The 12,895-nt window shown below is 37.3% G+C and overlaps 1 protein-coding gene across 3 annotated transcripts in view; it reads left to right on the forward strand.

Annotated features, from left to right (window-relative positions):
- LOC139940300 (uncharacterized) overlaps nucleotides 1-9,316 on the forward strand; it is a 77,781-nt gene extending 68,465 nt beyond the window's left edge. For all 3 annotated transcript variants that reach the window (XM_071936493.1, XM_071936494.1, XM_071936495.1), the window contains one exon: nucleotides 2,375-9,316. Coding sequence is in view for 1 of the 3 variants with exons in the window: in XM_071936494.1 (XP_071792595.1) it covers nucleotides 2,375-2,461 (87 nt within the window). In the remaining 2 variants the exon portion in view is untranslated. The remainder of the gene's footprint in view (nucleotides 1-2,374) is intronic.
- Nucleotides 9,317-12,895: the final 3,579 nt, after the last annotated feature.

The following is a 12,895-nucleotide window of genomic DNA, read 5'->3' on the forward strand; positions in this document are numbered from 1 at the left end:
TACAGGGTGACACATTTTTTGGGGGAAAAAAAACCCCAAATAATATTTTGAAGGGGTTTTCTACTTCACCGCGGTGTAGTCAAACACTTTCTGTTAAGTATTGAGTACTTCCGAGTAGTAGGGAGTTGAGTAGTACTTGACCGGATGTACTTGGGTCCTCGACTATGAGTTGAAGTGTCTGAGTATCGAGTTATCTGATAGTGGCTCCTTTCATATAGAGAGACCAGGGGTGGACTTCACGAAGAGTTAAAACTAGACTTATCTCGAGTTAGAACGAGTTAGGACTTGCCATATGTTTTTAATAACTCCTAGAGAGTCCCAGGACTAGTCCTAAGTTATGACTCTCTTTGTGAAATCGTCGACCGTGGGACCTTCACATAGAAATTGATACTAACTGTGTATCAATCTTAATTGCTAAGCAAAGTGTGATGTTACACAACATTTTTCAATGGTAATGTTGACAACTCATCTAAAGATGATTGTGAAATCGACCCCAGCTAAACGTTTTTGTTTTTTTTGCTATTCTTTTGTGTCATGCATTTTTAGACTATTGTCAAACTGAGCATTGACAAGGGACTATTTTCTTAGCTGGCACAATTCTGCTGACTAGAACAAGGTTACCAGCTAAAAAACCATATTACACGCACCCGCCATGACTGGTTTCCTGCTAAGCAAGAAAATAATTATGCAAAATGTTCTGCAATTAGCTTAGTGTGTGATTTCAATTTCATAATGCTGCTACAATAGTGCTTAAAGACACTGGACACTATTGGTAATTACCAAGGACCAGTATTCTCAGTTGGTGTATCTTAACATATGCACAAAATCAAAAACTTGTGAAAATTTGAACTCAATTGGTCGTTGAAGTTGCGAGATATATGGAAGAAAAAAAAAACCTTTTCACACGAAGTTGTGTGCTTTCAGATGCTTGATTTTGAGACCTCAAATTCTAATTCTAAGGTCTGGAAATCTCAAGTTCGTGGAAAATTACTTCTTTTCTCGAAAACTACGTTACTTCAGAGGGAGCCGTTTCTCACAATGTTTGCTCCCCATTACTTGTTACCAAGTAAGGTTTTATTTTAATAATTATTTTGAGAAATTACCAATAGTGTCCACTGCCTTTAATGTAAAAACAAGTGAGTAAGGTAACAATGCAAAACCCATGGTGAACTCGCAAGCTGGCTACCTTATGGTTTTGCTTACCTTATGAAACACACTATCATTACTTCAAATCTTTCTGCTTAAATTATAAGACACATTTGCTAAGAGTTTTAAAAAGCAGCTTGACAAAATAAGGCCACCGGCTTCTGGGTTCACCAAGGATTTGCATTTCTATGTCATTCATTTTCATACAGTAATCACCGGAAGGTTAGACCCCTGTCTGAAACTGCGACTTTGGCTACAGCTACAGCTAGATCAGCGCGTCTGCCAGTGTTAAAGAATAGGCAGACAGGCTGATCTAGCTGTAGTTGTAGCCGAAGTTGTCATTGTAGCCAAAGTCGTCGTTTGGGACACGGCTTTAGCACGCCTTTTTGTATGCTTACGGCTAGCAACACTTTGAAATGGAAATCATGCAGTAGGCACAAAATCTGTCGTTTAGCAGCTCTGTGAAATTGGGCCCAGGTTGGCAACATGAGGGAAGATTTTATGGGGCTGATGGTGGCAACACGCATTTGAGTTAGTGCATCTGCCTATATATGTGCACAACTACATGTACAAGGCATTTGCCAAAAATGTCTGTACGCATGCATGCAATGGATTTAGCATGGCTGTGTTGTTACGCCATCTGTGTCAGCAGTGGCAGAAGAGTGTCCATATACTATGTGACATACCTGCACGGCAAAATTACCCAAATCAACCAATGAAAAGGCTGCAAAGCTGTTGAAAACTGCGCACCAACCAAAATTATCTTGAATTTAAAAAAATCTTGATTTTTTTCTTCATTTTGTGTTTTTTGGGGGGACAAAGTGTCTCTGGAAGTTTATAATGATAAAAGGTTCATCAATGGTAGACATTTGTTATTATTGCCAAGTGCCCATACTTGCAGGGTCCAATATAATGGGGCTACATGTACTTAAGCAGAAACTTTTGCGTACCAGTTTTCAAGCAAAACTTAGCAGGACACTAGTCCAAAACAGTGTGTGTGATAGGTTACTTTGGCTGGTAACCTTGTAAGCAATAATTGTTTTGTGCTTAGCTACTTTGTTGTGCATTTAGCATCTGTATGAACCTGTCTGGTTTCCTTCTTAGTTTTTGCTTAGCAGAGAATTGCAAAACAAACTTTGTTGCTTAATCAGGTCTGTATGAATAGGGTTGGAACTCACTCTCATGTTGATGATTCTAATGGTACACTTTTATTTTGGTTTTTGTTTAGCAATCGCACAAGCCAGCAATGTTTACGAGCGGAATAAGAAAAGTCAAGGTCTCCCCATCACAAACGGACGACACGGATGGTTTCTAATGCACAGGTTTGATGTTTTAAAATAGTTATATAGTATATCATATCTAAAGAAGGTCCGGTTTGGATCAAAAAGCTAAGGCCATCTACCCTATTAATAATATATCATATAAGTAGAATCATATAGGGCACTGTTTATTTTTTCTTGAATAATATAATATATATATTTAAGTAGAGTTGTTGTTTTAAGAAGTATGGTTTTTATTTGAGGAAACACATGAAGTAGTGTTTTGTGATTTGGAGCCATCTTTGATGGAAGGAAGTACATCGTAAGGAGTTCTGAATTGAAGCAGTACTCTTCTCTTGTTTTTACCCTTCAAAAGAGTACGGGCAAAGCTACAGGGCTTTATAATACTCAATTGATAGTTTCAGCTTGATGCCATGCAGTGTCAATTCAGCCATCTTTAGCAGTGATTTAAGTCATTTTTTGGAATGCACAACTACGCATTATGGGAACACTCTGCGTGCAGAATGCAGTAGTTTTGCATGATTGGTTGTGAAGCCTTGGTTGAAGTACTTGGCGACTTGGACAAGTCGGACCGCTTGACATTGCCCTTGTACAAAATCAAAGATGGCGTCTATCGGCAACTGTATCTATAGACTGAGCTTCACCCTTTCTTGTGTGGCCAGTCACAGCCACAACTGAGCAAATTAAATCTCTAGAGAACATTTATTTCAGTATATGTATCACACATACATGGCTAAAGCTAAACAATTTATACCCCAAACCACGCAATTTCGAGGCAGATTTGTGTGGATCATTGTATTCTACTTTAAAACTATCTTTCTGAAATAAACATTTTATAACAAACGGTTTCAAACGCTTTTCTCAAAGTCCAACTCGACTGATCCAAGGAAACGTGTTCCTTCAAATGAAATTTTAAATAAGAATCTTACAGTACTAAGTGGACAAGGCATGGTTTCCTCAAACTGCATATAATATTGTAGCTGTTAACTAGAATACTTTGAAACACTGCATTGCAACAATGTTTCATGTGGATAAAAAATCAGAAGTTATTGTAAAATACTGGTGCGCAAATATAAACCAAATGTGTGTGGTATTAATGCTTTCATGTTGACATTGCTTTTAGATTTATTTAAAGAAAATGTGTGCTAAGTAAACGTTCATAGTTTGTGGTATGGTCTTTGAAAACATTTTTGAAGCAAACTTATCTGATAGTCAGCAAACCTTTACAGCTTTCAAGCAACAAACTTGCTTATTTGTAAACAGCTGTGTTATTTAAATTATCAGAATCTCATAAAATCAAAAATAAAAAAAAAATAAAAAATCTCTTGTGAACTCGGTTCCAAATTCAAACTCTTGAAATATTATTAATAATAATAACAATAAAGGAGACTTGCAATGCCATGCCTGTCATAAAGTGACACTCCTGGCACAGACCCTGGCGCAAACCCTAACTAAGCTTACATGTTGGAAGCATACAAATAAACAGAAGGTGAAACAACTGTTTAGAAGAGATTGGTTTTGAGTTCTTTCTTGAAAGTCAGCTATCATAGTATGAAGTCTTCACTGGAGCACTTCAACATTAGGAAGTTTGTGTAAACACTTCTACAAACTTTGTAAATTGATTATTTGATCAAGAAGTTCAGTGTTTGCGGATTTATTTAATTGCATAAGTATATATTTTTTGCACGGAATGTAAATACACAAACCATATATTTAAATTTAGAAATACCATTAGCCAAAAATTGTCTTAGTCCATTTTAACATTTCACTACTGACTTAAAGCCATTGGACCCTTTCGGTTCAGACAAAAATAAAAAAGTTCACAGATTTACAAATAACTTACAGGGTTTACAGAAGGCAATGGTGAAAGACTTCTCTTGAAATATTATTCTATGAAATGCTTTACTTTTTGAGAAAACAGCAAAACAATATAAATTCTCGTTAACGAGAATTACGGATTTATCGTTAACGAGAATTACGGATTTATTTCAAACACATGTCATGACACGGCGAAACGCGCGGAAACAAGGGTGGGTTTTTCCGTTGTTTTCTCCCGACTCCGATGACCGAAGTTGTGGTACACAAAGTGTGGGCCTTGGACAACACTGTTTACCGAAAGGGTCCAATGGCTTTAATATAAAAACGCACAGTGAAATTGCCCACCAGTATGGCGCATTCAAGATTTTTCTGCTGATGACGTCAGGTGAAATGGGTCAATAGGCTTTCTAACCAAATGTTGTTGTTGCTCTTGGTTCTAAGAAAGATAACCAAAGGTATACTTTTCCTCTTACACTAAAACCAAATCCTCTATTGACCCTTATCTTGGGTTTTAGATTCTTCAAAACCGCCATTTTGTGATTTGTAAACATATAAGTGCAATCGAACAACATGACATACCAAAATTATGCACAGTATTGTAAATAGTCAAATGTTTATTAAGAAAATAAAAAAACAAACAGAAATCTGATTTCATTCAACATGTCTTTGATGTATATATGATCATGTATACCATACAAGACTTTATTTGTATCAACTATTTGTACTATTGTAAATGCAGTTCAAGCTTTTGGGATTAACAAAGTAATATCTGTAACATTTAGCTAGCTTTAAAAAAAACTTCGTGTTAGTATTCTTCAGAGGTTACTTAGTCCTCTCTCAATACATTTGAACCCTATCAAGCCCCAAACTCTTCAAAATCCAACCACAGTTATTGTTTTATTTTGTGTGGTTATTATGAGATCAGGCATGTACTCCATCAGAGTCCAACAGTTTGGGTGTTGAGGTACCATACCATGTTGGATTTTGTTTGATTGAGGAAGGATCTTAGTAAATCAATCACAGGATCAGGCATACCTCCATTATCAGAGTCCAACTTTGGGTGTTAAGGTACCGTAAATGGTGTTGGATTGAAATCCTTCAAAGTCTAACTGCATGTTTTTGCTTGATTCTTTTTACCAAGGCGGACCGCAACTTAATATTATGCTTTACATTAGATCAGGCATATACACTCCAGTATCATAGTCCAACAGTTTGGGAGTTGGAGAATAGTGTTGGATTTTGTTTGAAGTCGAAGAAAAATGCTAATAATATCACTCGATGGAGTTGGGGTTGATTTTAGAACTAGAGGGCGTACATATAAAAACCAGAGACCCAAATACCCATTGCACAAGCACTAACTGTTGAATTAGGTGCATGCTGGTCTAGCATGCTGGTCTAGCTAGCGATCAAACTTGAGTGCTAGCTAGACCAGCATGCACCTCATTCCACTCCTAACGCATGCGTACCAAGTATTTGTGATAAGGTCTTTTAAGTGAAACGACCCAACAAGAAGCATTGTTGGCCATTGAGAAAATGGTGATGACCCATCGTATAACACAAAGTCATGCACTAGTTTACACAACCACCATTTTGTAAGTGGACATCTCTATGGGTGAGTCCGTTTAGCTTCCCTGGGTCGACCCCTGTCTGCCCCCGGTGCGTTCAAATAGCTTTGACGTCATTCCAGGGGCTCACCCGGGTCAGCCCCTAGTGCACTGCTTGCGGAGTGGGTCACTTTAAGGAAGGCCCCGTCACCACGTGAGCGGTGAGTGATCGTTCGTTTAGCTCTTGTCAGGGGCTCACCCGAGTGAGCACCGCAGGGTCGACCCAGGGAAGCTAATCGAACACACCCCATGTTATTGACCCATAGGGATTCAGCTTGCGTATTATAGAGTGCCCCCTCTAGTTTTAGTATTTAACTCTATGGGTTAAATTGATCTTGTAAAACAATAATATGAATCCAGCTTTTTGTGCTGTGAGCAAAAAACAAAATACACACATTGTCTGGTTCTCAAATTCAAAGTGACATCACAGTGCAAAACAGATGATCAAAACCTGATGTACATGTAGCTGCTTTATTGAGAGAAGTAATTGTTTGTAATGTGTTGATTTTAATAAATTAATGGATTGATCTTAATTAATTATATTGTATTATGGTAACCCACGCTCTGCTGTCATAAATCTGGAATGTTCATTTACTAATGGTTTAGGTCTATTAATTCAAAGTAGTCCCATAGACATGTACCTACCTTGTAGGAAATACTTTATGTTAAAGCGCCTTGAGCGTCACTGAGTGAGACTCTGCATATTGTCAGTTTCCTAAACATTGTTCAAATATAAAACTCACGCTATAGTATGAAAGAAGAAAATGCAACGAACTGGGTCCAATTTCATGGCTATTGTTAGCAAATTATCAGTGCTTGTAGAAGCAGGGAAATCTGCGCTTATGTGAAGCGCACTTCACAGGTTAGCAAGAAATTTTGGCTTGTGTGTGCGTGCGTACTCCTCGTTTACTAGGCATTCTACGCTTACACATCTAGTGCAGAAATTAGACACTTGCAAAGTAAGCGAAGAATACGCCTCTCTTAACAATTATGCATGACGTCATAATTCTTACCCAAAATGAGGCTATGGGTGCACATCCCCCAACACTTGCAGTGGCTGCGCCCATCGCCTCGTTTTGAGTTAGCATTGTGAAGCACCTCATGCATAAATATTAAGAGAGGCGTATAGTTATCGTAAGCGCAGAGTTTGACGGTAAGCAGAGCCATAATTTGGACACTGGTAGATAATGACTGCAGAGCCGACGGGTTACCTTTTTTTAAATTTTTTGTTTTATTATCAAGGTAATCGAATGCGATTTAAAACCTTGTTAATTAATGAATTGCCAATCAGTGCCTTTATGATCGAGTAGCAATAATTAATTAATGCACAGTTAATCTTTTTTTCGCACTGTAATTATACGCTTATGTATCAATCAATGATGAGTCAATGTTGGCATATTTAGGAAAGTAGTTTTTATATATCATAAGGTATTGGAGTTCCTCTAACCTTTGATGGAATAATATAATATGATATGACAGCCTTTATTTCAACCATGTATTGTGAGTATTAATATGCTTAACTCATTTTTTTAATTGTTGATTTACCAAGCACTCATAGAGGTTAACAAAAATTCTATACCCAACTGCTTCATTAAATCCCCATGTATACATTCCATGCTAAATCGCTCCACTGTTCCCTACTATTAAGAATTCTTATGTGATGTACAACTTTGTGGGGTCAGGTTTACCACTGACACTTTATCAAGCCTCCCCCAATTTACCCCCAACCATGCCTGTATGCTTCGGGTTTGACAGAGCAAGGGCACCAAGGCTCCTTTGTGAAGAGCACTCGATGAGAAAATTGTAAATTTCTGCTGGAGCATTTCTAGGGCACCTAGGCAATGACGAGGGGGCAACAAGGCAATCGCCATCAGGCCTTCCCAATACCATTCTATTAAACAATGTTGTATGTACCCTTAGTTATAGATACCATTCCACTAGTCTATCTTTTATACTATCTTTTTGATATTGATATATAGTACCAGAGTAATGACCCCTTACATGACATGCATTTCTCCTCCCCCACATTGCTTGCCTACCCACAGGGATGTTAAATTTAAGATTTTTATCTGAATTCAGACTTTTTCAAACCAGTCTTGTGAGGAAAATCAGCTGTTATTTTTGTCCACAAGTTAAGAATTCCTACTCTTTGAACTACTTCTCTTGGCCCGAGAACATGTTTCTAAGAGTTCTGTGAACCCTGAACCCCCAGGGGCTACTAAAAGGTGAACATGCCAACATTTCAATATCTGTCTAAAATTTGGATCGCACATGAGACATTTTTGTCAACAGTGACTGTAACCCCTGTACATGTACAGAAGAAAAAGCAGCATAGCTTGGTATTTAATTAGTAAATAAATCAAATCATTGACTGATGCAAAAGCGTTATGTACATCTTTATCACATTTTGCACAACAGTAATAAGTATAAGTAAAAAGAAAGAAAAAAAAAAGTAATTTCTATCATAATGATAAATGTTGCACATAAAGATGTATTGCTATTGTAAAAAAAAAAAAATTATGTACACGAGGTTTTGCTTGTAAGAATTTACTGTGTACACTATTGGTATTTGGTATGGTACAATGTATATAATTTTCATTTTGTGCTAAAGGTACTGGACACGTCAGGTTGTTAAAGACCAGTTTTCTCACTTGGTGTATCCCAACATATGCAAAAAAATAACAGAAGATTTGGGCTGTAAAGATTTGGGCTCAATTAGTCATCGAATTTACAAGATAATAATGAACGAAAAAACACCCTATTTGCATTACTTTGTGTGCTTTCAGATGCATAATAAATGGCTTCATGCCTGAATTGTTTTATTGTTTGAGTGAGGAGAAAAAGAACTAAAAAAAAACACACTTATTTTGAGTAATTAACAATAGTGTGCATGCCTTTAATGAGAATCAGACGAAAATGTTGAAGTCTCGCTTGGGAATTAATTTAATCGCGCGCGCAAAAGGGCATCACTGTTTCAAAACGCGCGAGATTTGCACAAGCTATTTGTAGTCAGGAACATAAAATGGGAATTATGGTCGTATACGGGCTAGCTGTGTGGTCAATTTCAACAAACTTACGGACTCAAATTCAATAAGCACGAAACAATTCTGCTCAGTTGAATAGGGTAACCAAGTAAAATCTAATGACGCATGCAACTGTTCCCTACATGGTGTTTTAGCTGGTAACTGCTTAGCAGGATTATTCTGTGTTAGGCACCAAAGCAAAGACCCTAAAATAACAGGAAGAACAACTTACCCACAGCTCATTTTGTGTAAACATGGGTTAATAAAAGAGGACTAAGCCTACTATAGTATGGACATGAATGTAGTAACTTTTTTCTAAATAAATGTAAAGAGTTGCACCTTTCCTAAATATTACAATCTACCAATAGTGTATTCTGTTTAATGCCTTTGTAAAATGGGTCAGTAGCACCAAAGTTGGAGACAATAAAAAAGCGCTTTGAGTAAAGCCCAGAAATTAAGGATTTACTGTGTGTTTATTGAACGAGTGTCGGGAAAGAATTTCATATTGATAGTGGGCCTATATTCAGACTGTCATTAAGAAATTTTTGCTAACGTACTCTCTTATTTTTAAAGAGTGAAACAGCACTCTTTGAAGAGCCATATGAAAGACAACTCTTTTTCGAGTGGTATTTGAGATTGAAGTTTGCAGTCCTGGAGTGACACCCCCTCTAAAAGAGTAAATATACCACCACTCTTTATGAAGGGCCATATATGAGGGACAGCTCGAAATGTAAAGAGTGTTTTTCACTCTTTTACATTCAGAGAGTAATGCATGGAGTAATACTTTACAGAGACACAAGTCCAGATGGCGAGATTAATTCACCTTTGTTTTAATAAAAGATCTGTTCAAAATCAAAATATATCAAAAGTTAAAAGTACACCACAAGTACTTTAATTTTAAACCCAATTTTTGCTGGAACTCCCTTGATGCTCGGATGGTGATGGTGTACCCCCCCCCCCCCATTGTGTCATTTTTTTTAGAGTTTTTTTTTAACAAGATGAAAAGAATGTCTATTAACTTTTCTTTTCGGGGGGGGGGGGGGGGGGGGGGTCTTACACTCTGTCACTAAATCGGACATGGTACATCCATTGATTAAATTCGCCGTTGCTTACTTCAATGTCGTTGTTTTCTAGAAAACGCATTGAGAACTAACGAATTTTGGCAAAAATGTTCACAGGTTAATTGTACAGTTTATTGAAACAATAGGATGCGAAGTAAAATAAAACAATTGAAGGAACTTTACAAAATTGTTTTTTGCTGACACAACAGAAACATTTCAAGGGATGTTTTCTACCTATCATCATCAGTCATTAGACCATGTAAGTTTTATGTTAATCTGTGATATTAGACGATGTGTTTTTATAAGTTACCAATTCTGTAATGTTCCTTTAATAAAGTTACGAACGCAATGGTCACAACTTACATGAGGATATTTATTCCACACATGCCCGATATGTGGCAGAGGGACTCCAATTATTAACGCTAAACACATTCTTCCCCTCTTGTAATGAACCCCGTGAAAAACCAAGAATTCAAAACATTCCTAGAACACAATATAGGCACATTTGAAGGGGGGTTAATCTTGCATATGGAGCACCAAATTTCCCATTCAATGTTGGTCTGAAGTTAGACATCATGCTTCATTTTGTTTTGTATTTAAAGCATCTGTTTGGATGAAAGTATCGCTACATTCCGTGACAATACAGAGTTATATAACCCTTCCATTCACTGCTCCCCGCGTCACTCACCTCCCCCAAAATGTTACATTCCACGCTTACGTCACACGACTCCCAACAACATACGACGTGCAGTAAATGCTCGTTTCAGTAAAACTCACACAAACTCAAACAGGCCGCGTATAATAATTAGCCACGCCGCAATCTTTTGCTCATGTGGAATTATTGTCGACTGGACCAAACAAGAATGACTAGACCCTCTGCCATGGACAAATTCATGTACTTGTGCGACCAAAGAACGAACTGAAAACAAGGAAAACCGACCGGATTAGGAAAGGCAAGCATGTCGGAAGTTTTTCATCCATGTTACAGTGGACTCCATCCCACCATGGCGGAACGGACCCACCCATATGCAGCGACTGTGAAGGTAGTGTTATAGTTTTCTTTTGGGCAAGGGGGGGGGGGGGGGCACGTATAAAATAATGTGTCCTTAATGTTCATGGTGAAAATGGTGTTTAGCCTGCATGCAATTTGTGTATAAAAATGTATTAATGCAAAGTAGGGGGTTTGTGAGAAATGAGGTTGTAGGGATTCGCGAGGATGGATAACCTGCAGGTTAAAATTGAATTCTGTCAAATCTTTGAAACATTTTTAGTGTTTACTATCTTTGAATGAAACCAATCTGCTCATAGGCGGCTCAAGTATTATTCGGGTATCATTAACAGTGGTAGTGGTGGCTGTTGATATGGTAACAACACTCCACTCGTCATGATGCTTTAAAAAATACAGTATAGGCATAACGAAACTGTACTTACTTGGGCAATTTATTATCACTAGGCTTCTTGCCTTCGTACTAGTATAGCCCCCTCTTTGTTCAAGTTACAAAGCTAACTGTGAAGTTTGTAATGTCGTAAAAATAACATGGCCAGGCTTGAAGCTTCGTTGTAGTTTAATATTTAAATATTACATTTAGTATGTTTTTTTCGGAACCGTTCAGAGTTTTAATTCTATATAAATGTACATGTATACAACAAAACTTCGTTTTAAAAATGGTAGAGTTTGTGAGATATAATGAAGCGGTTTAGTCTACACAGGAAGAATAATTCATCGATGGAATACACAATCTGAGAAACGTTTCTTACTGAAACGTTTCTTAAAATCAATAAAACGGATATCTTTTTCCAGAACCACATTATTTCGAAGTGATATGATTGCTAAAAATGTTTTACACACACAAAAGCTTCAGCTGTACCTTCCAACCATAAGTTTGTATTGCCAATAATTTTAAGAACTGGGCTTACGCCCAATGGAATAGTTTTAACTTAAAAGTACCCTGTGACAACACTGTGCCGGATTCGAACACGGGATTCAAACCCATGACCAACAGTAATTTCCTTGAAGGAACATCAGTTTTACATTTTGATATTATGGGGCTTGGTAGTCCGTTTTTAACTTAGACTTTTTGTTCGTTTTGTCATGCTGATTATGAAGGACCGTTGTCTTAATTTTGTGGTTTAATGCCTATCAGATTCAGCCTATACTGCGCACTTAAGAACGTTCATTCTACGTTTACATATTATTATTATTATTATTAAAAAGATTTATATAGCGCATTTCCAAAATAGACCAATGCGCTTTACAATAAAAATTGAAATTAAGTACAATAGAAAGTAAATTTATGCACACACATAAAAAGCACAAGAAACAGCACATTACAAACAGTACATCCGTCCCTTACCTTCACTTTAATCAGACGTCAGTCTGATAGTATTTAGGTTTTCTTGAAATTCGTAATATTTAGGTTGCTATACCTAGACGTTGTGCTGACGTGGTGGTTAGGTTCTCTCAATATGTAACATTTAGGTTGCAAACACGATCTTAGTTATTTGGCCCTATATTCCATGTATAGAAACATGTATGTCTTTATATAGTTGTCAAAGCCTTGGAAATGCCAAACGAATTGTTCGCAGTCCAATTTGTAATATTTGTTTCACCGGTGGTGTTTGATGAGCACTGAACTGACTCGGTACTGGGTACTGACCCATTAATGCACAGGTGGAAAAAAAATCAACAACCGTAAAGTGGGATTCGAACCTACGACCAAGAGTATTCCTTGCAGGAACATCAGTTTTACATTTTTTGTTATATCATGGGGCTCGGTAGTCCTTCAGTGTCATTATTGAATTTATACTTTTAAATTTTTGTCATGCTAACTATGAGGGATCATTGTCTTAAGTTTGTGGTTTGATCCTCTGTTCTCGAAGCCCCGACTATTAGCAAGGCAATGTCGTCATCAGGAAAGCCTTAATTGGTTTTTGTTTTCCGGATATTAGTTTGATGTAAAACA

This window comes from Asterias amurensis, chromosome 8, assembly GCF_032118995.1.
Source record: "Asterias amurensis chromosome 8, ASM3211899v1".
Taxonomy (NCBI): domain Eukaryota; kingdom Metazoa; phylum Echinodermata; class Asteroidea; order Forcipulatida; family Asteriidae; genus Asterias; species Asterias amurensis.